The sequence below is a fragment of the Eutrigla gurnardus genome, assembly GCF_963514095.1.
Source record: "Eutrigla gurnardus genome assembly, chromosome: 20".
In the NCBI taxonomy this organism is placed as follows: Eukaryota; Metazoa; Chordata; class Actinopteri; order Perciformes; family Triglidae; genus Eutrigla; species Eutrigla gurnardus.
This window is the reverse complement of record NC_139931.1, coordinates 15,112,394-15,137,199: the sequence shown is the minus strand read 5'-3', so window position 1 is coordinate 15,137,199 and position 24,806 is coordinate 15,112,394. Positions and strand designations below refer to the sequence as shown.

Here is a 24,806-nt window from a genome sequence, read left to right as displayed (position 1 = left end):
ACCGGAAGTACAACTAAACCCATCTACGGAATCTCCAAACTTCATAGTGACCTCATAAAATCTGAAGCTAAAGCATTTTCAGGACAATCACAACTAACTTTACCAAAATAAATGAATCTTTTAAAACCTTTTTTTTTTTTAATTCTGCCCCTAAAATGTAATTTAATAATATTAATTATTATTAGATATCCTGTTTGTTGTTTATTTTTATGAGATCACATCAGCTACATAGTATTCAGCCCAAAACTAATTTAAGTTGACTTTTGGCTGTTCAGTTGTAAGAATGTCAATGAGTATATGTCCAAAAGAAAAGTAGCTGATAATCTAAATAGGTTGGCTAAGGTTAAATAATAAAAACAGACAGCTGGAAATTATTTCAGAAAGACTAAATGCCGTTTGTCAATACAGACTTACGCCAAGAAAAATGCATAATAATCATCATCACGTAGCAGGGAGGAAAGACGAGTCACAGACAGCATCTACAAAGCTAAATATTTAATGGGGACATTTCACAGACAGATCTGACTTCTCTAGTCTCTCGACTGATACAATGAAAGCAGCAGAAAGTAATTTACAGTTTTTGAACATAAATCAAGTGTAATATATACCAGGAAGAATTAAACACATACTGCTTCAAAACTGGACAACCAAATAAAATCAGTCACAAATGGAGCACAGAAGAATTTGGATGCCACAAGAATGGTAAAAATAAACAAAATATCATGACTGTCCAAAAACTGGTTGACTGACATGTCTGTCAATCCCTGATTTACTCACATCAAAGTGTTTTCAATCATTTCTGCTAGGAAGACCTATTTTCAGGCTGAAGTTAGTTAGACTTGCAATGAGGATTTGCTGAAGACAATTGTACTGCCTAATCAGATAAACATGGTATCTACTGTCTGCTGTTCTTCTATTTTGGTTTGATCTCTACACCATTTTATTTCTATGGTCTGTGAGCATCCAGAAATCTGAAGACGTACAGGCAATACAACTAAACAACCCGGTTTCTGTCAAAAATAAAAATACTAAATCAGGGTTTTTGGCCCATTTTTTTGAGGGGACAAAGGAGGGGTGGAGATAAACTGAAAAAAAAAATCGAAATGGGCTGGTAATGATTTGACAAAAAAATTCCCTACATATGCGGTTTGATTCAGCATCCCTCACCACACTGGATTAAAACAAGTCACGTCAAACTTCCTTCCATCTTAGGAACAAACGGGTAACATTTAGATACCACGAAACCAAGCCCACAGTTGTGCGTATCCACAAGGTTCCTGTTCAGAGAAGTCATGTATATCAAATGTGTAAAAATCAGTTTCATATAAGAGAATGAGCTGCTGTCAAAGTGAAAACCAGTTTGTATGAGAACACTGAGAATGTAGTAATATGTTTATGAAGAGACAGTGTATTCACACTAGACATGAGCTAAATCTTGATGCGAAAGGCAGTGGCCTGTGCGCTGGGGGGCTCAGTGGTGGAGGTGGACTGTACGGTGGACTTGAACAGAGCTTTGAGGATGGTCTGAGGGTCCACCTCTGGAGTAGGCTGAGATGAAGCTCGCTGACCGACGGGGCGAGACAAGGAGGGGGGCAGACCGTCTTTCTTTGTGCCACTGCTTGAGCCTGGAGTGTCACTGAGCCTCCTGTAGGAGTCGAGGAGATCATGTTAAAAAGGCATAATACAATGCAACGTGTCCATATCAGGGTTAAAAAAAAACCTCATTACATTACTTAGACTCTTACTGATTACTGATAGTGCAAGGCACATATACAGCAACAGCATTTCAATGTGAAGCTTAACTTAAGATCATTTATTTTTATCAAGATGTATAAGGAGAGAACAGTTGGAAACACTTAACACATTTTAGGATTGGATTACTCAGGCTAAGCAATGGATTATCCAAGTAAATGCTTCATTCTTCATAGCTTGCCAAACACACATGCTTATTCAAATAAGATAATGAACAAAGGCGGCCTGCATATTCACTGCTGGAGTATTTGCAAACTGAATAGAGGCAAGGCCACAATTCTTTATACTTAAAAGAAATGAATGGTTAATTTCATTAAATCTTTTTAGGGGTTATTACAGCTCTTTGAAAATATGCTAAATAATATATATGCATGCAATAGCAGGCAACAACAAAAACATTTTCAATTAATCCATGTGGGCTCACTTACAATAGAATGGGCTGATCAGAAGTGATGACATTTCCCTGAATATGAAGGTTACACTTCATGGGTTGTCCTGTTGGAGGACAAGAAACACGGATAAGAAAAATAACAGAAAACACTCAAACTCTACTAAATTGGATTAATGGCAGTCTCAGTGATACTGAATACATCTACCTTCTACCGTCTATCCTTCAGCTCAACAAAAGGCACTTTGTTTTAACAAACACACAATGATATCCCTAACCAGCAAACTCAGTGTTGTAGTCATTGACCTGCATGCACAACAGAGGCCAGTGCCCAAAACCCAGTGGTTTTGATGTGTGCGACCTTGCTACTGGCACTCACCGTCCAGGCAGCGATTGTTGTACTTCCTGTATGCGCTTACGGCATCTTCTTTACGCACAAACACCACTTCAGCCACGCCCACCTTCACCAGCCGTGCTCGCTTCAAGGCTCCGCACACACAGAACAGTTCCTGTAGACAAATAGATTGGTAGTACAAACACACACTGAATGAGTCATCACAGCACTACAGCACCCAGTCTTCAGTGAATAGCAAACATAACACAATTTTATTGGCAATCAATGTGATTTACTCACAACTATGTCTTCCTCAGTGACCCGGGGGTGCAGGTTGTTCACCGTTATTTTTGTCCCCTCCAATGGACTAAAAGTAGGCTGGAAAAGAAATATGATAAAACCACATGATCAAGCATAGGCAATGAAATACCGTTTGTACAAGCACGATGATAAGGTTAACAAGGAAATGTCTGAGCCTGTTAATCTATGTTTTTCTATCATTACAGTTACAGCTTTTGCACTATTGTCAGACAAGCTACAAAATGTAGGGATGGTGTATATACGGAGCTACAGTACGCAAGCATGAATGTTTACCTGAGGAGGAGGAGGAGCTGTCTTGCTGGTTTCTGCTGTGCTTTGCTGAAGAGTCCTGGAGACTGGTTGTAAGGTTGCAGCGGAGGGCCGGGTAGCAGCCATACTGGAAGTGGGCCGGGTGGGAGCCACGGGGACAGGAGGACGTGGGGCTGTGTAAGCATCATTTTTAACCACCTTGGTGATTGGGGCTGACATAGAGAATGCGGAGCCCATTGTACCAGACTATATGAAATAAAGGAATGGGAAGGAAGGGTTTAATAGGATGTGGGAAATGGACAGTGGATGTACTATAATTGAATGCGTTATATACATGGTCGGTTGTCATGAAGTAGCTCTTACCCGTGACTGTAACATGCTAGCTGTAGTGATCTTCATTTGTTTACTGTGGATACCGTCACGCTCATTTGAGAGGGGCTGTGGAAGAAAAAAATAAATAAAAATCATGTTTTACAATCTTAGCCAGTATACAAGTGAGACATTGTGTTCTCTGAGATTAATATTTTCATCAACAAAGATTATTCTCTGCTGTGTTTAAACATGCCAAGACAGTTCTACCTGTGTGGCTGCTCTTAGTCCACCTGACATCCCTACTCCTACTGGACGTTGCTGAAAGAAGAAGCATCAAACATTGAAACAGTAAGCACATCAATGTGCCTTTAGGCTTCAACAAGCATACACACAATATATGCAGGCCGTTGATCTGAGCACCAAGCAAGTAATTTGAACCTCACCTGGATGGTCTTGGTTATTTTTAGGGGTGGCGGTGCAGCTACTGGTGTCTGTGTCCCACCAATGCTCCTCTTGAGGCTCAGTCTATCACGAGCATCCATCATTCTCTTATTGCTTGGCTGTGGAGTGGCGCTGCCCCTCAGACTCAGTCCTTGTAAATTAGGGGCAAAATGCCTTGTGTTCACACCAACAAGATTGTTGTTGGTGGTGTGTATCTGTATCTGTGGCACAAGTGTCGGGCTCTGCAGATGGTGTGTTACTGCCATCTTCTGCGTGGTCTGTGCAGGGACACTGAACAGATTCTGGCCCTGTTTGCGTGAGTTGATCATCTGACGAGCATCCTGCACCCCACCAGCTCCGCCTCGGCCACGGATTTTAAAGCGAGCGTCCTTCTGACCCAGCTTTTCTCTGGCATCTTTCACTTGAAAACCTTAGGGAAGATAATAATTTTACTCTGAATACCCAAAACTCAACATGTCTTAATCAGTTGACTTTCACTAAATATAAGGCATACGTAGAGTTAGGCAATGATGCCCTCACCTGCTCCAGCTCCAAGTCGCTGTCTGACGTCATTAGCCCCAATCTTCTGCCGGGCGTCAAAACTCTTGCCAACCCCTCCTGCACCTCGTCCAAACATTGGTCTACCAGAAACAAACATTAGGATTGTGAAGAGAGTACTTCCCCCTTTAAAGTTAATAAAACGTAAACGCTAAATATTTAGGCAACAACAGTACAACAGCACAGACGATTTGTATTGCTTTTTTCAAACGGTATAGGGAAAGCCGTCGTACTGGGCCCTGCTATTTGCACAGACAATATGTAGCATTAATTTCATCTACGCGTTCTCATACAAGCATAGCATAGGAGGGACAACGTTAAGACGCATTCAACATTGGTTTGAATAAACAAACGCCCTAGTTTAGCCCAGTGCTTCCAGCGACCGACGTGTTCGATAGTAACGGAGCAAAAACCTGCTTTGCTGACAACATAAATATTAGCTTGCTAGCTAGCCAAGCCTGACGAGTGAAGCTACACACCTAAGCAAACTGGTCGCAGCACTTAACATGTATGCGTTACCTCTACTACTAAACATTAATATAGTTACAATTGTGTTTACTTGAAATATTCAGCCAGAATAGTCCAACTATAACGCCGAATAGCTTCAGACAAAAGGCCTACAGCTAATATATACAACGCATCCTAGCATTTAAGATGTTCTCGCCGCTTGCTGTACGTTAGCTACCAAGAGCTCTCATTACACATTGGGCTTTTAGGAATGCTACTACAAACTGCGTCGTCCTTAATAAGCGAACATTCATCAGTGCATTGATAGTTTTAATACCGTTTTGCTGGTGCCTTAAGGTTAATGCCGCGCCGTCGTATCACTTCGTCCAGAGAAACGTCTGCCATTTTCTATCACTGCTCACTGCGCGTGCGCGCATGCGACGTTTTTAAATCGGGGTACGGGAGACGATTTGGGTCAGTGTGCAAACTGGCTGCCGGGAACTAAATATATATGTACTTGTTTTAATAACACCCTTATTTGACCACGAGCCGAGTAGAGAGGTCGATGTACTGTTGAAAAACACAGACTAAATAGCTTCAAAACGTAACCACTGCCCAGTTATAATTGAATAATTTGCGATTGTCAAATAGCAAGCGGCAATTGTGCTTCAGTACCCGTGAGCCTTTGCGCGGAGTATTCACAGAAAGTTATGTGGTTTTGCGCAATAAAAACAATCCCTGATCTTCAAACACTGTTTGACATGACATGCATTTGACAATTTCGATAAACTTGTATTTTACAAACGCCCAATTGTTGGTAGAAGCGACAAATAAACTGCTGCCACCAACTTACAGTCAGCACCCTAACAGAGAACACCTGGGCAATATCTCTTTGCCAGTCATCGACTCTCTAGTAGTCATGCCTTAAACTGATGAGTAAGGAAAATAACGACGCGGGGTGACGCCCGTGTCCTCGTAAACATAACGAGAAGAATTTTTGACGGGGTAAAGGTCTGCCTGCTGAGGTGACTCGCCTACTTTGCGAGATGCCTCGTGGAGCCAGGACCTTCCCTGAAACCCAAAATTGTAAAAAATAAATAAATAAACAAACCCCAAATAAATAGAGGCATTACTAAATGCTTTAATTTCACGTAAAAAGCCATATGTGTGCTTGGGTTTCGTTTATGTACTCAAACCATTGTGCATAATGAACGCAACAACACTAAAAAAGTCGGTGGCAGAGGATGGAACGTAAAACTCCGAATCCCAGAATGCAGTTGGGCAGGCGCAGATCGAACCTGCTGTGTCCTCGAGCTGTTCATCATCACCGCTGTGTCTCTCGGATCCGTTAGACGAGAAATGGCTGCAGCTCTGTCCCGTGCCCTCAAATTACCCGGTAAGATGCGCTATGCCTTCTTCAACTAGACGGATAAACATGGTAAATAGACTCCAGCGGACCCGTTATTGAAACCATTATCAGTGAGGACTACACGGTCTGAGAGGATAACGCCTCATCTCTTTAACGGTCTGAGCTCGGGTTCATTTGATGCGCTGGTTCGTCCCACACACACAATTGGTGTCTGTGTCACATGAACCCTGATGAAAGGACACGTTCTCCAAAGGATGTCTTTAAAGATGTCTCTATTTATAACGCAACGTGTCGACATCGTTCCGTTGAAGCGCCTCTGCTGTGTCCTTTTAAGCTAGCTGTTAGCTAGTGTTACCCCAACATAGACTGACCGGCTCTGGACAGTAAACAAGCGTTCAAGAGTGATAATACATATCACTTATGTAAGAACTAGCACGCATATTATTATAATAGCACATGTTGTAGTATTTCGTTTTTTATCTTTTATTTTTTGGTATATTTTTAAAGGTTTCCAATCATGAGCCACCTACAATAAGTATTTATTTATAATGTTTTAAACATCAAAATAACCTTCATGCAAATAGTAGTTGATTAGTAAACTACAGTATACAAAGCATGTTGTCCTGTGTATTGTTTTATGTGTTAAATATAATATGTTTGCATACTAAAGGCATTACCTACCTTATTAATAAATCAGTATTGTGAGAGAATACACTAGTAACTGTGGATCAATAATATGTTTCTCTGCAGGGAAGAAGGGCTCGGAGCTTGGCGAGTATGACCCTCTCACCCAAGCAGACAGCGAGGATGAGAGCGAAGAGGACGACCTCGTGCTCAACTACCCCCGAAATGGCCTTGGCAGGGACGGCTGCCTCGGCGCGGGTTCCTCAAAGCTGCGAGGAGGCAGGTCTGGAAGACTCGTGGGGGCCGAAGACGAGGCACAGGAGGACGAGGAGGAAGAGGAAGACGAATGGAGAGAACGACTCCCCAGCAAATCCAGGCAGGACAGAGACGACATGAAAGGCATGCAGTACTGGGGCCACAGGGACTCGGGCAGGGACCGGATCGGGGAGGACAGAAGAGGGTCCGGGTCTTTGGGCGGAGCCGGGCTGGGGGTTCATAGCAGTGAGGCTGAAGAAAAGAGGAAGAGGGTGAAGAATGCTATCCGGAGTGCGTTTTTCCTGGTGCCTCTGGTCTGCACCGCCTTGCTGGTGCTGCTGTGTGCATTTCTGATCCCGTGCCAGAAGGGAGAACTGGAAAAGAGGCCGCAGTGGGAGAGAGCACTGGGAGATGCAGGAGGTAAAGAGAATTATGTCACTATAGAAACACTTTGACAAAATGACTGAAGAGCTGAGGTTCTCTGACACTTTCCATGTATGATAATGTTCCCTTCATAAAGACTTACAGAGGAGTCTTGGTGGCGAGACAACACCGGCATTAGTTCCTCCTCTGTAATTATACAGGATTGTGAGCATCACTCTAACTACCACATGTCCTGTTCCAGCATGCACAAACTCTACAATTATGACCACATGCATATTTTGCCAGTATTTTAGGAAATATAACCATTAAAGTTTTGATACTTTATTACTTTTGTGCTTTTTATGATTCACCCATTTCCCCCCCACGGGTGGACTTAGGAGCTACTGGCTGGCAGTGTTTATTTTCCTGTGGTTTCTATGTGTAGGGGTCACACCACCCGCGCTGGCGTTGTGGGACGTTGATGGCGATTCAGTGGAGGACGTGTTTCTGGGTGTTACCGAATGGACGAATGACACCCATCCCACACAAGGGAATAAAAGTATGTGAGGAGTTAATATCTCATTCTCTCTCCCTCGTTAACCTTTCTGATTTTTGTCAGCGCTGCATGTTCTCCTCTTCTATTGGTTGATTATGTTCTCTTCTCCTCCCAGTCTACAGTGCGGTGGCCCTGTCTGCGGTCAGCGGTCAGGTGCTGTGGAGGAAAGTCATGCGGGAGTCTGTGATGTTCATCCAGTGCGGTCTGCAGTTCAGCACCCAACCGTCACCCGTCGTCCTCCTCATCGGCAAATCCATCCTCATAGCAGTCAACGGCACCACAGGTTAGGTTTCTCCCCGTTCCATGCGTACCTCGACATACAGCTTATGTATTTGTTCTCATGTTGTTTTGGGCTGTTGCCTGGTTATTCTGAAGGTTCTGTTTATGTTTGAGCTAAATTCCTCTCAGCCTCTAGTTCCCAAACCAGACCAGAGACGTAAGAAGATAAGGGCACTACACCTGTTTTAAACAGGATCAGACAGATTTCCTTTCATTCTCCAGGGAAGAACTTGTGGTCGGTCCTGCTGAAGGACATTGAATCCCAGGTGGTGTTGCTTCCAGACCTCCAGGGCGACTCGGTCCCAGATCTGCTGATAGCTACCCTGCCTGCAGATGCGGTACAGCAGTGATCCATGTGATCATGATCTGAAAGTTTACAGATCACGTTTCACAACTTCATATTCAGTGAATACCTATCTTTTTTGCTGCTGGATTCATTTTCAGGCTTCGGATCTCTCCCTGGCGTTGATCTCTGGGCTGACAGGGGCAAAGCTCGGACATCCCGTTCCTTTCAACCTCACCGCTCACGGAAAGCTGAATGGTCCTTTGCTGCATGAGACACAACAAGGGGCTTACTACATCCTCTTTGGACTAGGTGCATTCAAATACGTCATATAAAGATCAACAGTCACCATGTGTTTAGGCATTTGTTTGGTTGTAGCTGTAAATCATTTTAAATAGAAAAAGCAGAGCTCTGTCATATTGCTAGCATACAGTTAATTTACATGAAATGAGTTTAACTGCAGGTTTACAAGCGTCTGTGTGAATGTGTTTCCCCCCCCTCAGGTAATGTAGTGGCCGTCTCTCTGCGTGATATCTACGTTCGTGCCACTGGAAAAATGCCCATAACTCAGGCACTGAAGAGGAAGGATCCGGGGTGGGAGGGGCTGAAGAAAACCAATTCCTCTTATATCAACATTTACAGGTACGCCCCAGTGACTGGATCATAGCCATCACATGCTTAGACTTGTAGTTCCTGAGTCTTAAACAGAATTGATACTGGAGTCTTATATGCACTTTAAAACCATACAATGTTATTTGCTGTCTAAAGTCATTATTACATATTCATATCATGTTGTCATACAATTTAACATTTTAAAATATGTAATTCAATTAATTACTGGGGAAGAAATGTATTGGCTTGTAAACAGTGAGGTTTAAATACGGTTTCATTACACAATTGGGCTGATAGAAGTCAGAATCAAACCTTTGGTTTTCTCCAGAGGATATGAGAGCGTTGAGATCCTGCTCCCTCTTGTGGCTGGTTTTGGCAACAACCACAATAGCCTGGACACGTTTTCCAACCTCAACTCCACCAGAAGTGACTGGGTGCTGGTGTATGGCTCCAGCAAGGTGTCAGTGCTCAGACAGAAGGACATCCACAAAATATGGACCTTCAATTCAGCTCCCATTCACAGGTAAAGCCCCACACCTCACCGTGTCACTGCTCACTGTGTTATCAACACATTCATGTTACTGCCAACAACACTGCTATTATGATGATACAACCATGCTGAAGCTTTGAGCTTTAGGACATTAAAGTTCATATTTAAAGGAAGTTATGCATCCAAATTTTTGTGAAATTTCCCTAAAAAATGTCTTCTCCTGTCCCAGCCAACCAGCTCCAGGACACTTCAACGATGACGGAGTTCTCGATCTTTTCATTCAGCATTCAGCTAATGGGATTATGAAGGTAAAACAAAGAGTAACTGCACACGTTAAGGCTCATGTTAATGTAGGGCGGCTGAAAGATGTGAGTTAAACTGCTCCTTTTTTGTTTGGGAGTATTGATTACACAGAAAAATGTCTCTCCGTCTCTTAGGCGCAGGTCGTCGATGGGGAAAATGGACACCTCCTCTGGTCGGAGGAGTTTCTGTGCCCTCGCGTCGTCTTGGAAACCTCAGTCCTCTCCACCTCAACTGGCCAATCAGCTTTCCTCTTCTGGGCCAGCGATCCAATCAAAGCGCAGAGGAATGATACCAAGACAACCGTGAGTCTGCTGTAGATTATTGAGGCTGTTAATAGAAAAAAGAAAAAACGGAAAGGCTGCTGTGTACGATATACTCAACCGTCCACGCTGGTTGTTCAGGTGCCGCCCGGTGTTGCTGCAGCGGAGCCGCTCATCAGAAAACTCTTCCTGTTGCACCCTGCACATCCCACAATCCTGCTGGAGCTCACCAACACCACGGACACCACGGTCACCTCTGCAGGTGAAAGTTCTAATCGACTGCAGAACAGTATCTGCTTTGATGCATAGATTTTTGTATCGTGATCGTTATCATTCAATGCCCACAAATGGGATTTCTTGAAAAGTATTTGAAAGTAGAAAAAGATAGTAATGACAGAGTAATAGATATTTCTACCTCCTATTTTCTCCTACTCTGTGTGCGACAGTGAGTTATCAGGAGCGTGAGAAAGACGCCTCTTACATCACCGTATCCTCCCGACCCACACCCGATTCAGAGCCTGGAGCTCGGATAGTCAAAAGCATGAGCCTCCAAGCTGCCATCACCAAAGGACAAGTAGTCAGACTGGAGGAGAGCAACAAGCCCGGGGGAGCCGTCAAGCCTGGCACGTTTGAGATCAACAAGTTCTTCAGGGGTTTGTCCTTCAAACACCAGGTGAGAAAGACACACGTGTGACATATTATAGATTGGTTGAGTCTGATTGATCACTCTCTTGACTTTGCTGCTTTGTTTAGTGAGGAGGAGCCACCATCGCTACCAAGCCCCGCTTCCCAGGAAGCCGTGCAACTAAAAAGGACTCTGATTCTGCACTAAGGAGACACTGAGAATTCACTAAGTGGTGTATATACATCTTGTTTGGTTCACCAAGTATGATTTTAATTTCCGTTACATGAGCTGTATTTACTTTAAGGATCATCTGTAGGTAGGTTTTGTTTTTAACCTTTTGGTTTAATTTATTATGTTTGTACATTGAAAATGCTTATTTAAATGATTTAACTTGCATTTTGGGGAAGTCATTGATATTCCATTGAATGTTTACGATTGTTTGGATATTGTTACTATATCTTTATACAGTAGATTATTACTGACAGTGAAGCACAATAATCCTGATGAAAGAATATGTAAATGTGTTTACAGTATGCAGCACTTATAACTTCCAAGGCCAGTACATTCATGTGGAGTCATGCATTTTGTTGTCATTAAGCCACTAATAGTGATCACTAAGTTAGCACTATAGGGAGTGTGTAAATATTTAATGCTGTACAGTATTTATTGAATTGCTTTAACATTTTAGATTTTATTGTGTAAATTTGTTGATTGATGTTGTTTTAATGGTTGTGTGATCAACCAGTTTGTTTTCTCAGAATATTTGGCTGCTAAAGGTCATGGCATTTAAATGTAAGCTGCAGCTTCACACATCGCCAGTGAAACTATGAAGATCAATCCTTTACGGCATCAAGTGTCTTTTATTGTGTTATCTCGAGTCTTTGGATTCATTGAAATTGTGCAACTGGATGATGAGAATTATCATTAGAAAAAGAGAGCGGTGTGGCGTTGGTGGGGTGCTACCATGTCAGGCTGTCATGAAGGCTGTCATCATGGCATCGGCTCTCAGAAACAGCTGCACCTCCAGCAAATGAGAGAAGCTTGCATTCAGGTCTTTCTGCCAGAAAAATCTCCTTTGGTTTCGGCAACAAGAACTCTGGTTCTGGTTCAAATGAGTCCTTTCTGGCAGAAAGCCCTGAATGCAAACTTCTCTCGTGTTTAATCAGGTATCACTGGCTTGGATTGTGGGCTTCACTGGTAATTGTGGCAAAGCATGCACACATGCGCCTGAAGCACTAGATCTAGACTAGATTCTCAAAACCCAGTTCATAACATGGCAAATATGTGTGACTACTAACACCTTCAAAGTTTGGTTTTAAGCTATGAAATAGTCACAGAAAGTCACGACCACTGAAAGGAGCGTTAGAGTCTTTGAGCAGATATCATACTGTATTTACATGCACTACTTTGGTGATCACACATCAGTCCACCACTAAATGTACACATAAACATGTAAGTAAGCCTAAAAAGCACCAGCGGTTCTTCCATACCATCTTAAACAGGGACAGTTCATCCAAATCTAAATACATCTTATTTTGTCTTTTTGACAAGTGTGCAGTCTTCCCATCCAAATACTTTTAGTTTGGAGATGCTAACAGCAACATGTTTTAAATAACACTGCTGCTCCTATTTACTAAAACACGTTGTGTACAGCTTCCAGACCTATTTGCTATATTCACGTACGTCCAACAACTGTCTTATAGAAAAAGGAGCTGATCACAACGCTGTCTGTGGATCAAGTTTTGGTGTGTTTTTGGTTGAACTGTAACTTGTCCCTTTAAGATAACACCAATAAAATGTCTGAATAAAAGACACAACTGTAGATATGTGAGGGTTTAGTGTGTATTTACAGTAAAGGGGAAGGTCAGTCACACTGGACACAAGCAAAGAGGGGTCAGAGGTCAGCAGACAAACACAGTTCATGGGTCATGACCAACGTAGAATTTGGACAGGAAGTCAGTGCCACGAGGTTCCTGGCTCTCGTGAAAATAGCGCATTATGTGGGTCTTCTGCTTCCAGACGTGGATCGTTTCTTGGAGCTCCATTTTCCCCTGAGGATCAAATAACATACAAACAGATAACGTTTCAACACAACCTGGAAGGTACGGTAGAGCTTTGTTCTAAGAAATAGCCTGTTAACACTGAGATGAGGTACTGGACAGCTTACAACACAGAAACACAGTCTCAAAGGACAAATGAGGAAATTAAAATGATCACTGTTTTTACCTTGATGACTAACATGTCGACCACACGGGGGTCAGACACATGCTTGTTCTTGTCGAACATTTCCCTCACTTTGTCTCTTCCCTGACGCGTTGTGATGTCGAGCTGAAACATTGCCACTGTAGAGAAAGACAGAGAAGAAGTCACGCAACCTCATCCACGAACTCACTAGTATAACAGTTGTCATCTCATTATGTAAATCTTTACAGCTCTTATCACAACAGCGAGGTGCTCATATACAGATGATGTTATGGAAAGAGTAAAACATTGCAAGCTATGAACGCTGCCGCGGTTTTCTATTCAATAACCTTAAGTGATAATATGGACGTTTTCATTCAGTGTTGGGGAACGTATGTCTAGCGTGTGTAAAAATGCACTGTTATGGTTATGTTGTTGTTCGCTAGCAGCTAATGTTGGTTTCGCTGAAGCTCCGCATAGACGCGACCTTGACGCTGGCGCTGTTTCTGTGTAACGTTACCGTCTAACCGCCACAGCGGACCCACATACCCGTGTTGGGGACCTCTCGGTACCAGGCTCGGTACAGCTCCCGGACCCTGCGCTTAGCTTCGTCCAGGTCCCGGCTAAAAATTGGTTTGACAACTTTAGCGGCTCCAGTTGCTGCTCGGGTCGCCGCCGTGGACGCCATGACTGCTGTCGTTACAGCGTTTCCGGTTTTACGTACGGTGTCTATTGGCGAGGAACTCTCTGGTGCCACCTAGTGGGCTGGCTGGTTCAACACAGGAGACGGTCAGTTAAAGTAAAACTTTATATCACTTCATTGTTTTTGACCCTTTACATCTTCTTAAACATAATAATAATAATAATAATAATATAGCATTTTCTTCTGAAATAACAATGCATAATGTTTGCATAATCCTGTGTGTGTGTGTGTGCAGTGAAGTGTACCAACGTAGGCGTTCAGCATCACAGAAATGAAATGGATAGTACAGAAGTGTTTCTGTTGAACTCGGTTTATTGATTGCAAAAATTGTGTATAATTTACAAAGCCTCTACGGTACATTAAATATGAAAATATTTTCAAAAGGCAGGTAGATAAGTCATATTATCACAATTCATACTGTCAATAAAAAAATTGGCTCATCAATGCAACACCTGTCATTTGTTATGTGATGGCAAATAAATGCCAACAATGACCAGGGGAGACTGGAAGCTTGAGAGTTTCTGCTTCTCAGTCGTGGTTTAAAAATAAAGACATCTGTTATGTAGGACAACATTCATTCAACGGCTTTTACGAGCATCCTCAAAGAAAGCTGAGCCCGAATTTGCTTCTTTACAATCACAGATCAACTTCCAATTCAGCCCGTCAGGAATTACGCTTGCCGTCTTGTCCTGTGTTAATCCCAAGATATTTTATCAGGATTTCATATTCACAAACACAAAACTACATTTAGTTTAATTACAGCAAATGATGAGCTCCCATTTCTAGAGAAACGCGAGCCATCTTCACAAAGTAAACATGACTCAACAGCTGTACAACATTAGAAAACTGAGATGACAGTAGCTCTTATGTAACTCTGTTGAACCCTACTGCCTCAGGCAAAAGAGACAATAACGAGATTATCCACCAAAGAAAAAGCTGATACAGCGTGAACTCTTTATCAACAATACCTCATTAAAAAAAAACATGTCACTCAACAAAATATTCCAGTTTTCAGACAAAATGCGCACTTATACATGCTTGCACTCGAAGCAAGCAAAAGCTAAAATACAAAAAAATTTAAAAAGTGCAGTTTTATATATCATGTGTGGCCCAGTGTAATAAAACCAGCTAATATCTAATCTATGCTGCTCGTTGGCAGAATGATTGAAAACTAAGGCACTATCGTGGTCCTCACACAGCCGGAACTGTACAAGCCCAACAACCGTCTCCTCTGCTTCTCCATATTCCTCTTTGATTCAGTCACATCTGCAAAACAATTAACACAAAGAAAAGAAGTTGATGAATAAATCTGTGGCTACAGACCATTTCGTTTCCTGCTCTCCATCCGTCCATACCTGTCACTCAGTCTGCCGCAGCATCAGTACCAGCAGCAGAGCCTCAGTGGTCCAGGCTGTTACCCAGCTTCTGGCCCTCCTGCAGAGCAGCCATGGCCAGCCTCAAGTGCTCCTTCAGACTCTGGATCTCTCGCTCGCTCCGGCCCTTCATCCCACTTAACTCCTCGTGCACCTCCGCGTATCGCTCACAGGCCAGCCGTTTCTCCTGTGGTGCAGAGGGGAGGAGACGGGCTTTAGTGACCAGACATGTATCGTCCAAGGACACATGGATTAACATTCCACGTTATACACACACACGCTACACACGCTACACGCCACACACACACACACACACGCTACACACACATGCTACACACACACACACACACACAGCCACACACACACACACACGCCACACACACACGCCACACACACACACACACACACACACACACACACACACACACACACACACACACACACACACACACACACACACACACACACACACACACACACACACACACACACACACACACACACACACAGTACCGTGTTAAGAAACTGGAGCTCGTTCCTCAGACAGCTGATCTCCTTGTGTAAGTAGTCTATCTCGTTTTCTTTCACCCTGAGAAGAACCTGAAAAAAAACAGTGTGGTTGTCAATTTGCTGCCGAAAAGAAAGAATATTAATATATTTTCTGAACAAAAAATAAAGTAATTAAGTCCTGGCTGATTTATGATAAACTGTAAGTCATAGAGTGCATAACTTGGTATATCTTGACATTCTGTTTATATTCCAGAAACTGCAACACTAGTTTGGTAACCAGAACGAGTATAAATTAACATATAAAGCATATGCTAAATGATGCATCCTCCAGTACTACTTCATCCATCTACTTTTAGCGAACAGAAACAGAGTGGTTGGAGTGTTTCAGGTTTTGCGGCTGAGACTTCTGCCCACACGCCCAAACACAATGAGTCAGCTTCAAAAGCAATGAGCTTTTTTGTGTGTAACACGTTTTCTTTTATCTATGGTTGACTTTGTTCTTAGATTAATTTGACAGTCAGAGCTAGCTGCTAGGTCAGTCCTCTGGTATCACAGTTTATTCAAAAGATGATCTTGTTTTTCAGCAGTGGGTGGTATTTTCACACTTGGTGCGTGTTGTGGTCAGTTCAGGAAGTTACAAAAAAAAAAAAAGAAGAAAAAGAAACTGGCAGAGACAAACGGCCATTACCTTATTTTGGTGTCAAGTATACAAAATGCAAGCCTTTACCTCGAGTTCACAGGGCGCCCTGTCTTTGTTGTCCTCTGAGCTCGGACATGTGACGCTAGATCGTGTACGGCTGATCTCCTCCGCCAAACGGGCCTTCATGTCCTGCAGAGGAAAATATTTAGTCCTTGTACGTCGGCTGGCATGTTTGCAGACAATGATCACGAGTCTCATACAGCCAGGCTGCAGACTCCACACTTCAACTTTTACTATAGCAATAAAGAAGGGTTAGAATCACACAGCCCATAAAATAGTCCTGCTGTGTTTTACAGAGAACCCTCTTTCATTTTGAGATAGTTCTGATTAAACATGGAGCGACTGCTGTTCTTATGAGTAATCTGCTGATCACTCGCCTGGTTGTCTTTCCTCAGCTGCTCCATGTCCCTCTCCTTGCGGCTGATCTCCCTCTCTCTCTCAGCGCTGTTCTGCTCAGCTCGGTTTAGCTCCAGACACTTCTGAGAGTAGCGCTCCGACAGTCCGGCCAGCTCTCTCTGCAAGGCTTGAGTTTCGGCCCTGCAGATATGGACAGGTGTGTTCATGTTGGGTCCTTTAGTGAACTAAACTGCAGAAATAACTGCTATGCTGCAGGTTGGAAATGACGACAGAATGCACGCCACATTACCTGCTTTCATTTTATTATGAGAGCAGCATAAAGAAACGATTCAATCAATATGTATTTAACATACAACGAGATCCCAGCACAGCTCCAGAAGAACGTCATTTTCTCATACATAACTGAAGCTAGTCCTCCTATAAAGGAGTAGCTATAAAGTACAATATTGTATATAGAATTGATTACAATTACAGCAACATCCTGTGAAAAAGAGGGTGTTCTTTTTTTCTTCCATTTTTCATGACACAAGTATTTCCTACTGTGGTTTTCAAATATCTTTACTGGTCATGACCAGTAATCACAAAAAGAAAGAGCATGCAAAGAGAGGAAAAAACGCAGAGTAGGCAACCCAGATAAGCCCCAAAGTGCAGGTCCCAGAAGCAGCCACTGAGACAGCGCTGTGTCAAAGGCCCAGTGGAGCTCACAAAGGAAAACTAATCCATGACCAAACTCTTCTACATTCCTTTAGTGCCTTACAGGACCCAGCGGCTGCTGCGGTAATGGCCTTGCTTAGACAAGGAACCCTGGATTGTTGTGGAGTCTGCAAATTCTACCTTTTATTTCACAGAAAACCCTTTTGTGGCCAGCTAACTCCCACTTAAAAGCACAAGAGAGCTATTCAAGTAAATGACCAATGTTGGCCTGCACTGACTGAGGCTACAACCCAGAATGTATTTTCAAGGCTTACACAAGGCACAAGGGGTGTGTTCTGTTTTGGACTGTCACTAAAACAAATGGCAATCTTTTCTGTTCTGTGTCATGATAACAAACATTCAGACTGGTTGACTGCGTTACAAAGCACTAGTATGTCTCTACTACGCCGGCAAAAACAGATATGAAGTTACTTACTGTTGTTGGTCTCGCAAAGTCTGTGAATCTAGCACCCCGCCGCTTAGCCTTTTGACTCTCTCCACCTCTCTCTCCAGCTCATCTTTGTGTTTCTTCTTCAGAGCCTCCATTACTGAAACACAAACATGCAGGCGTGAAACAGCTTCTATGTGATCTCCCGGTGGCTGACAACCAAGTGATGCACATCAGGCCTCAGGGAGCTGCGAGGCGGAGCCGGCGGCAGACATGGATCCGTGGGAGGGCCTTTGATTTCTGTAAGCGGCTCCAATGAAAACATAACAAACATGCGTGTGTTGATCGGTCTGATTTCACAATGATAAACACATCCTCCCTATCTGCTTCCACTTTGACATTGTGTTACAAGGACTAACCTCAATTTCTAACACATGATTACATGTCTTTAAAATGACATTCAGGGCTACACTCAAAACTTTCAGGATTAAGCCTCCACAAACTGACCTGGTGACACCAATGGCAGTAACCATAGTAACTGTGTATGGGCTGGAAGAGAAGAGAAACACGGCTGCTGGAGAATCCACTGACTGACTTAAGTCTGAGCAACAAGTTGCTAAAAGGGCCTGAAAAGTTGCCAAGTCCAGTGAGAAAGTGTTGCATGTCCTGATATTCCACACACACTAATGCTGCAAGGTAGTCGAGTACAAAAGAAACATTTGGATAAAGAATGACCATGATAATATTGTAATAAATCACAACCCAGAAAATATATGCCTGTCCACAGCGCTGAGGCTGCTCTGGGGTAGAAGAAGACCAACTGATACAAAAAAGGTTAACCTGCACTCGAAAACACTAGATCTATAAAGAATACTTAAGTAATTTTCAAGTGCAGTATAAATACAGTACATGTATTCTAAAAAGGGGAAGTAAAACGATGCCAAGACACAAGAGTATAAAAACTTTCCTTGGCTCATTTCTCACCCGGCAATGAAAACAACCAGTTCCTTCCTTCAAAAAGTGAAACATTACAACAAACTCTAGTTGACCTCTGACCCTCCCACCCCAGTTATGAATCATTTTCTCTGTCATAACCCTTTCAGCTGCCTTCACATTTGTATAATTACACCCTCGTGTTGGTCCCGGTGTAGAACCCTAACCCTGGTATTGCTCTGCTGACCTCGTGCGGTGTCCTGGGTCTCCTCCAGCAGCAGCCGGTCCTTCTGGGCCTCCAGCTCCTTGATCTGGCGGCCGTGCTGCCTCTGCAGCTCCTCCAGCGCCTGTCGATGAGCGCGCTCCATGGCCGCCAGGCTGCGGCCACAGAGGGCCTCTGGGCCACAGCCGCCCCTCACACCCCCTCCCACTTTCCCTCCCCCTCCTTGTAGTTGCTCCAGCTGCTGCCTCAGTGACGCCACCTGAGGAAAGACAAGCGCAGAGGTAAAGCCCACTGAGCCACAAGGGTGGGGGGGGATCGGTTTAATATTAGCATGCTTAGAGCATAAACTAATGATGTTGGCAGTGAAATGCATCAGCTGCTAAAGGATTAGCAACACACACAGGATGCTTTTGGGTGGCCAGATTGTTTATAACCAAGTGGGAATAATTCAGTCACGCTCACTTATTTATAAGATGAACTAAATGCATTTCAACCAAATCAGTGATGCTGTTTCAGGGTCCCACTGCCAACACACAATCGACACATGATTACCAGCAGAACCACTGAGCTGGAGTCCTTCTATGGACAGACTAATGATGCCAACTCTCTCGCTCCACCGCGACCTCGGACATCTTGGAGGAACTTAAACCCCAGTTTGTTTGTTTGTTACCAGTTTTCATTATATTGTAATACATGCACATATGCTTCTCATTGAATTTACCAGCACTTGTTTAAATAGTAAATGAACAGTATGATGAGATATGAGCGTTTAGCTCAGCCCAGCTTTGTGGTGCAGCTGTCTGCGTATCATGTGTAGAGACGTCACACAGATTCAAATTGAAGTTGCACATCACAACACGCAGAGACAGAACAGACGGGGGTTTCAGCAGCATTTCCCATATCGCTGTAGTCGACTTTTCTTTTCATTTTCCACCACATATTTTACATGGGAAACACTGCTGAAAAGCAGGTGGAAAAAAGTGACTCAAGTGTTAAACAGGCAGAAACAGGAAACGTGAACTTCATCCAGACAGATGAGTTCATTTGCATTTTATTCAATTTGCAAATTGAAAAATCATGTCCACGCACTACCTCCCTCTGCAGCGCCTCATTGGCTGACTGGCTTGAAGGCCGTGATCCCATTGGTGGCAAGGAGCTCATCTCCTTTAATGGCAAGCGCTCAAACTCAGCCCATTTTTTCTCTATGTCTTCCTCCGTGCGTAGCCTTTGGTTTGATCCCGAGCCAGTGCCCTTCCTGGACAGCACAGCCTCCCACTGGCTGCTCGTGTTCCTCTCTTCCTGCCACTGGCTGTGCTGCCTGGCCTGGCCCTCCGCTGCCACTCTCTGACTGGACGGGAGAGGGTTGGACGGGGCAGGGACAGGGGACAGCTCCACATAGTCAAACCTACGGTGAGTAGGAGGAGCGGAGGTCGAAACTTCTGACTGGAGGTCGGCATGATGTGATGATGGCCGACGGGAAGAGAGCACAAAGCGAGAATGGGAGTTTTCCTTGTCACTGTTGCTGTCGGGTAATCTAGAGAAGAATAGAGACAAATGAATAAAACATAAATGAATGCATTATTACTTATTTTATCTGATTCAGTCAAATAAAGAAAGGCAGTAAGTTACAATTTTTTAAATAAATACATTCTTATTTGCCAATAAAATTTAGGCAAATAAAGTATTTTAACCCCAATTATCTCCACTCCTTAAGTTGCTTCTTTATATTCATATTTAACAATTCAACTGGCATTACTGTGTGAGGTCTGGAGAGCTGCTGGGCCGGATACACTTCTTTAAAACCTCTATCCAGTTCCGCCTGATCCCAGCTGTCATGGCGGACAGTGTATGCGCGGAGTCCCGCGTCTGGAGAACAAAAGAGAAAACAGACACAAAGTCACAAAGAGAGCACTGGGATGAGATGGTAATGATGAAGGAAAACTGGAAGACAGAGGACGAGGGAGTGAGGTGGAGGAGATGCCGACAGAGATGCGAGTCTCGATAACAGAATAACAAATAAAAATGCAGCAGAAATTGAGAGCGGGTGTGGTCAACTCCGATAAAGAGGACAAGAAGGGATGGATATAAAGAGGAAAATCAGTGGCACACATGAGAGACTGACCCGTAACAGTGATACGCACCTGTACCTGAAACCCATAGTTCTTCTCCACATCAAACTCACACACTTTCACACAGGATTTTAGGTCAATCTCTCCGTCCAAGTCGTCTTTCTATACAGAAAACACACAGATGGTACATTTCTCTTGTCCTAAATAGTACAGTGTTTGTTAACATGTCTAGGTAAAAATAATAAAAAAATATATTTATATATACCTCCTCTGCACTGGAGTCTCTGTAGTACTTCAGTCCAGCATCAGTCAAAACAAACCAATGCTTCTTCCACTAGAGAAACACAGCAGATCACAATTATTCCAAGACTGAACTGAGACATGGCATTCAAAGATTCAAAGAGAGGAGACACCTGCTGCGCCTCAAGCCACCACGCTATTACCGTGATAACGGGGATTATTTGTCGCTATCGCCTTAGCAACCTTTCCAATTAGAAATGAGGAACGGACGGAAAAAAAGCAGTGAAGATAGGACATCTGTACGTTACCTCTCCACTATCGTCCAGTTTGGACATCCATCCCTTCTTGAAGTTCAGGAGGTCAGGCTGTGAGGCAAAGAGCAGACACGTTATCTATCATGCTTTAGCACATATTTCACATGATGATAACATTTGTCCTATATTGTTAATAACGCATCTCTACAACATAGTGCAGCATAACGGATGTATGATAAAAGGCGGTTGCATAGATGGACGTATATCGGGAGTAAAACACGACTGGAAACAACAAGTTTGTCTGTAAAGGTTGAAGGCTCAAATATCCAAAGACAACAAGAAAGAAAGATGAGGAACTAAAGCAACAATTAGTGATAGAGGAAGTGTCTTTTGCTGTTCATACGTCATTACCCACGATGACTTGTAGTGCACATCTCAGAAGATGTATTAAAGTGTGCTTCAGCTTCTCTACAACATTCCCAGAAGTAGGCCCGTCTTTGCTATCGAGGCGATGACAGGATGAGGAGAACACACACTAGGTAACTCAAGATGTGTTGATCCCGGATTAAGATTAGGCAACTTCTTCCACTGTACATTCCTCACTTTGCTTATCTCTCTCTTTCACTAGAATGTACATTCCTCCCTTTTTTAAAAAAAATCTCCTTCTGCATTCGTCATTTCATCTCTCAGTGACTGGCGTCTCAGTCCCATCACTTTGTTTGTCCCCACTGCAGCGGCTTATTGTTCATTTTGTTGCCCCGCGGCATCATTTTGCTCTGTTTGCACCCTAAAATCATGTTTCTGTCTGTTCTGTCATATTTAACCGCCCCTTTTTGGTATTTATACTCCCTTCCTGGCATCAGTTTAGGCCACAGTGCCACCCAGTTTTTCCCTGTATAAACCACTTCATCTATGCAACTGAACAGTCCGGTAGACTGTTAGTCAGTCAGAAACACCGTGTTAACAAGATATGGTGTATTATTAAATTTGATAAGCCTCACCCTGCATTTAAAAGTATTTTCATCATTAATAAATGTTGCAATGCCTATACTGTTGGAGGACTAGACTACTGGAGGAGCGTGCAAGCTATGATGTGTCAGACTCCATCAGAAATGCATGTGATCGAGTCAATACATGCCCATATTCAAGGTCAGGGAGTGGCCACAAGAGGATCAAGTAAAAAGGGCAGCATCTGTTAAGAACAACCACGGTGCTTCTCCTTGTCATGCGGTCTCAGATCATCAACCTTGCATTAAAAAGGTCAGTGACGGAGGGAAGAGGGTCAAACACTGGTGACAGTTTGAGACAACGTCCTTTCTTTCTTGTCTCCTGTCGCTCATCACTATAGAGGAGTATTGTCTGCCTAGTCCTATAGGCCTAATACAGCATGTATGCGTCTCCTCTCACTTGTTTCTGTTTACTGAGCAGTGTGAAGAGGAGTAGAGCCTAATGATACATTAGGGGGGGAAAAAACTAAAATAAGTTGATCGTGGTGAATTTCCATCATCGGGATAATCATGAATATCATCACGAGTGAATTGAAAACGTTCCACGTCATACAATGTTGCTATTTTGATTATTATTGCGATAATATTGTGAATTGAAATGTTCATGGCGAGGATAATGGTGACATGATTTGTTTCATGCCCAGACACTCATCGTGATGAGAGATGCAGCATTGCAATGGTTTAGCGAAACAGTACCTCTAAGTTACTTTATTTAATCAATCAAAATCGGAATAATTTATTCATCCCTCAGGAAATTGTGAAGCTGCAGTTGTTCCGTTAGAGTTAGAAAGGAAAGAAAGTAAGAAACAAACATGCTCATAAATAAAAAGGGCCTATAGATACAGCTGTGACAAGTCCTATAGACATAAGAAGTCAAATAAGTATAAAAGTATAAAATAATGACACTAAATATCAGTAATGTATGTACAATGTATGTATAAAAACACTATATGGCCCATTTAGCGTATCTGCTGCTGAGGTAGTAGTAGTAGTAGTAGTATTGAGGAAGTAGTATCATAGAATGTAGTGCACATAGGTAGTATTGCACTGTATATTGCACGTATGTAGATTGACATTTACACTGGTAAATAAGGATAATTGCATAAAAGGAGAAGGATAATTACTATACAGACTATTAAGTAAAGTTATATATATATATATATATATATATATATAAATATATAAATGGAAGGATTTCTTTGCAGTTTCTGTGTGTAAACATGGTACATATGTCACAGCTGGCTGTAAAGACTGACACGTACAGCTGTTGGCTTACGACACTTCCTGCTACTCTAAACAACAACAATAAACAACAACAACACAGGGCAAACTAATGAGACTACGCCACACATGGATGCCAGCACTACTTTCTTCAGACTCCGGGATGGGTAACGTGAACTCACTCGGGCATGACGTCGCTCGGCACATTTCAGTTTTAAGCTAGCGTGAGATAAATTGGAGGCACATCTGCCTGCTTACACCCCTAAATCCGGTCAAACCCATGAAAAGCAAAAACTAGCTTTTTTTCCATCTAGTTTCGCCTTTCTTATTCTTACGAAACGCACAAACCAAAGTGAGTTACGTGTTAGGCTAGCTGTTTCGCCAGGGCTCGTTTAAAACACAAGGTATGCTGTTAAACGGCTAACGTCATGTGTAACTAAGTGACAGGAAAATCATAAAACAGCTTTCAAGGTGCAATTCACCGTCATGATAACAGGATCCGGGAGAGAGTAGAAAAACAGAGAACAAAAAGAAAACCGTTAGCCTCAGGCCAAAATAAACCCGGTTTGCTCTTGCGAGTTCGCCACTCGGCTTAGCTAAACCTCTCGGGCAAAAAAACTTTCTCTCAGGCGACTGACGTTACGCGAAATTAGATAAAACCCCGCCATTCATAGTGGCGTTGAGTGAATCGAGCGAACCTCCAACGTCCACACGGCGGTCTCTCTTGCCGGGTCTTCAGGAGGAGACGGTACGTTCACCCGGGGGGAAACACGGAGGAACCGTTGGTTTTTTAATTATTTCACAACTTTGTGACGAGTCGCGGGTTAGCTAGCGTTACACCTCGGCTGTGTCTCTCCTCGCAGCCCGTCTCTCTGTCTGCCACTTCCTGGGCGGATCCGCGAAGATCGTTGGAGAAAACAAGCCTACCCCGCCTAACCAACCACACGGTTCTGAGCTCTCTTAAAAACCCGGCGTGCGGGGACCTCCAGGGGCTGAGGGGGGTCCAGCGGGGTCCCCAGCAGCACGGAGAACAATATAGTGTACGTATAAATATGTCCTGTTTAATATGAGGTGCCCCACTCTCACCAAACGTCCCTAAAGAATCATAGGGGGTCGTTGACAATCCCAAACTT

At 43.2% G+C, this 24,806-nt stretch overlaps 5 protein-coding genes across 6 annotated transcripts in view; 2 read left to right on the top strand and 3 right to left on the bottom strand.

Moving 5' to 3' along the window:
* The window catches only part of LOC311031311 (epithelial membrane protein 1), a 155,200-nt gene extending 154,952 nt beyond the window's left edge, over positions 1-248 (top strand). Inside the window, exon 6 of the mRNA XM_084037548.1 lies at positions 233-248. The gene's annotated coding sequence lies outside the window, so the exon portion shown is untranslated. The remainder of the gene's footprint in view (positions 1-232) is intronic.
* A 232-nt stretch (positions 249-480) lies between these two features.
* poldip3 (polymerase (DNA-directed), delta interacting protein 3) lies at positions 481-5,236 on the bottom strand. The gene is made up of 10 exons (XM_084037015.1): positions 5,140-5,236; positions 4,338-4,438; positions 3,800-4,227; positions 3,624-3,674; positions 3,408-3,482; positions 3,069-3,290; positions 2,775-2,852; positions 2,520-2,649; positions 2,181-2,247; positions 481-1,645 (listed from the first exon to the last, which is right to left on the bottom strand). Exons 1-10 carry the CDS (start codon positions 5,205-5,207, stop codon positions 1,429-1,431), a joined length of 1,437 nt encoding a protein of 478 aa, XP_083893141.1. The 5' UTR covers positions 5,208-5,236; the 3' UTR covers positions 481-1,428.
* An 838-nt stretch (positions 5,237-6,074) lies between these two features.
* On the top strand, positions 6,075-11,679 carry fam234b (family with sequence similarity 234 member B). 2 transcript variants are annotated; one of them, XM_084037506.1, is made up of 13 exons: positions 6,075-6,198; positions 6,922-7,470; positions 7,859-7,972; positions 8,085-8,252; positions 8,471-8,586; positions 8,693-8,843; positions 9,035-9,173; positions 9,472-9,666; positions 9,863-9,941; positions 10,071-10,238; positions 10,338-10,458; positions 10,643-10,869; positions 10,950-11,679. In XM_084037506.1, the coding sequence occupies exons 1-13, from the start codon at positions 6,162-6,164 to the stop codon at positions 10,950-10,952; spliced, it is 2,067 nt and encodes a 688-aa protein (XP_083893632.1). In that variant the 5' UTR covers positions 6,075-6,161; the 3' UTR covers positions 10,953-11,679. The 2 variants fall into 2 exon arrangements, with proteins under 2 accessions (XP_083893632.1, XP_083893631.1); XM_084037505.1 differs by lacking the exon at positions 10,950-11,679 and having other exon boundaries at positions 10,643-10,926.
* A 970-nt stretch (positions 11,680-12,649) lies between these two features.
* On the bottom strand, positions 12,650-13,723 carry ndufa6 (NADH:ubiquinone oxidoreductase subunit A6). Its single transcript, XM_084038078.1, has 3 exons — positions 13,552-13,723; positions 13,048-13,163; positions 12,650-12,872 (listed from the first exon to the last, which is right to left on the bottom strand). Exons 1-3 carry the CDS (start codon positions 13,688-13,690, stop codon positions 12,741-12,743), a joined length of 387 nt encoding a protein of 128 aa, XP_083894204.1. The 5' UTR covers positions 13,691-13,723; the 3' UTR covers positions 12,650-12,740.
* Positions 13,724-14,004: 281 nt separating this feature from the next.
* Positions 14,005-24,548, bottom strand: triobpb (TRIO and F-actin binding protein b). The gene is made up of 13 exons (XM_084037403.1): positions 24,156-24,548; positions 21,500-21,556; positions 21,217-21,285; positions 21,024-21,113; positions 20,639-20,748; positions 19,975-20,416; positions 18,907-19,141; positions 17,775-17,886; positions 16,666-16,825; positions 16,316-16,417; positions 15,592-15,678; positions 15,061-15,265; positions 14,005-14,971 (listed from the first exon to the last, which is right to left on the bottom strand). Exons 1-12 carry the CDS (start codon positions 24,159-24,161, stop codon positions 15,104-15,106), a joined length of 1,632 nt encoding a protein of 543 aa, XP_083893529.1. The 5' UTR covers positions 24,162-24,548; the 3' UTR covers positions 14,005-14,971; positions 15,061-15,103.
* Between the last annotated feature and the right edge of the window lie 258 nt (positions 24,549-24,806).

Excerpts from the sequence above, each read along its gene's own strand:
- poldip3 (XM_084037015.1), bottom strand. The coding sequence starts at position 5,207 with ATGGCAGACGTTTCTCTGGACGAAGTGATACGACGGCGCGGCATTAAC. Across the intron at positions 4,439-5,139 it reads CTTAAGGCACCAGCAAAACG|ACCAATGTTTGGACGAGGTG; the intron begins GTATTAAAACTA and ends TGTTTCTGGTAG. Across the intron at positions 2,650-2,774 it reads TCACTGAGGAAGACATAGTT|GAACTGTTCTGTGTGTGCGG; the intron begins GTGAGTAAATCA and ends ATTTGTCTACAG.
- fam234b (XM_084037505.1), top strand. The coding sequence starts at position 6,162 with ATGGCTGCAGCTCTGTCCCGTGCCCTCAAATTACCCG. Across the intron at positions 6,199-6,921 it reads CCGTGCCCTCAAATTACCCG|GGAAGAAGGGCTCGGAGCTT; the intron begins GTAAGATGCGCT and ends GTTTCTCTGCAG. Across the intron at positions 10,459-10,642 it reads CACCACGGTCACCTCTGCAG|TGAGTTATCAGGAGCGTGAG; the intron begins GTGAAAGTTCTA and ends TGTGTGCGACAG.
- ndufa6 (XM_084038078.1), bottom strand. The coding sequence starts at position 13,690 with ATGGCGTCCACGGCGGCGACCCGAGCAGCAACTGGAGCCGCTAAAGTT. Across the intron at positions 13,164-13,551 it reads CCGAGAGGTCCCCAACACGG|TGGCAATGTTTCAGCTCGAC; the intron begins GTATGTGGGTCC and ends CTTTCTCTACAG. Across the intron at positions 12,873-13,047 it reads TCGACATGTTAGTCATCAAG|GGGAAAATGGAGCTCCAAGA; the intron begins GTAAAAACAGTG and ends TTTGATCCTCAG.
- triobpb (XM_084037403.1), bottom strand. Across the intron at positions 16,826-17,774 it reads ACTTTGCGAGACCAACAACA|GGCCGAAACTCAAGCCTTGC; the intron begins GTAAGTAACTTC and ends CCATATCTGCAG. Across the intron at positions 15,266-15,591 it reads AGCTCCAGTTTCTTAACACG|GAGAAACGGCTGGCCTGTGA; the intron begins GTACTGTGTGTG and ends TCTGCACCACAG.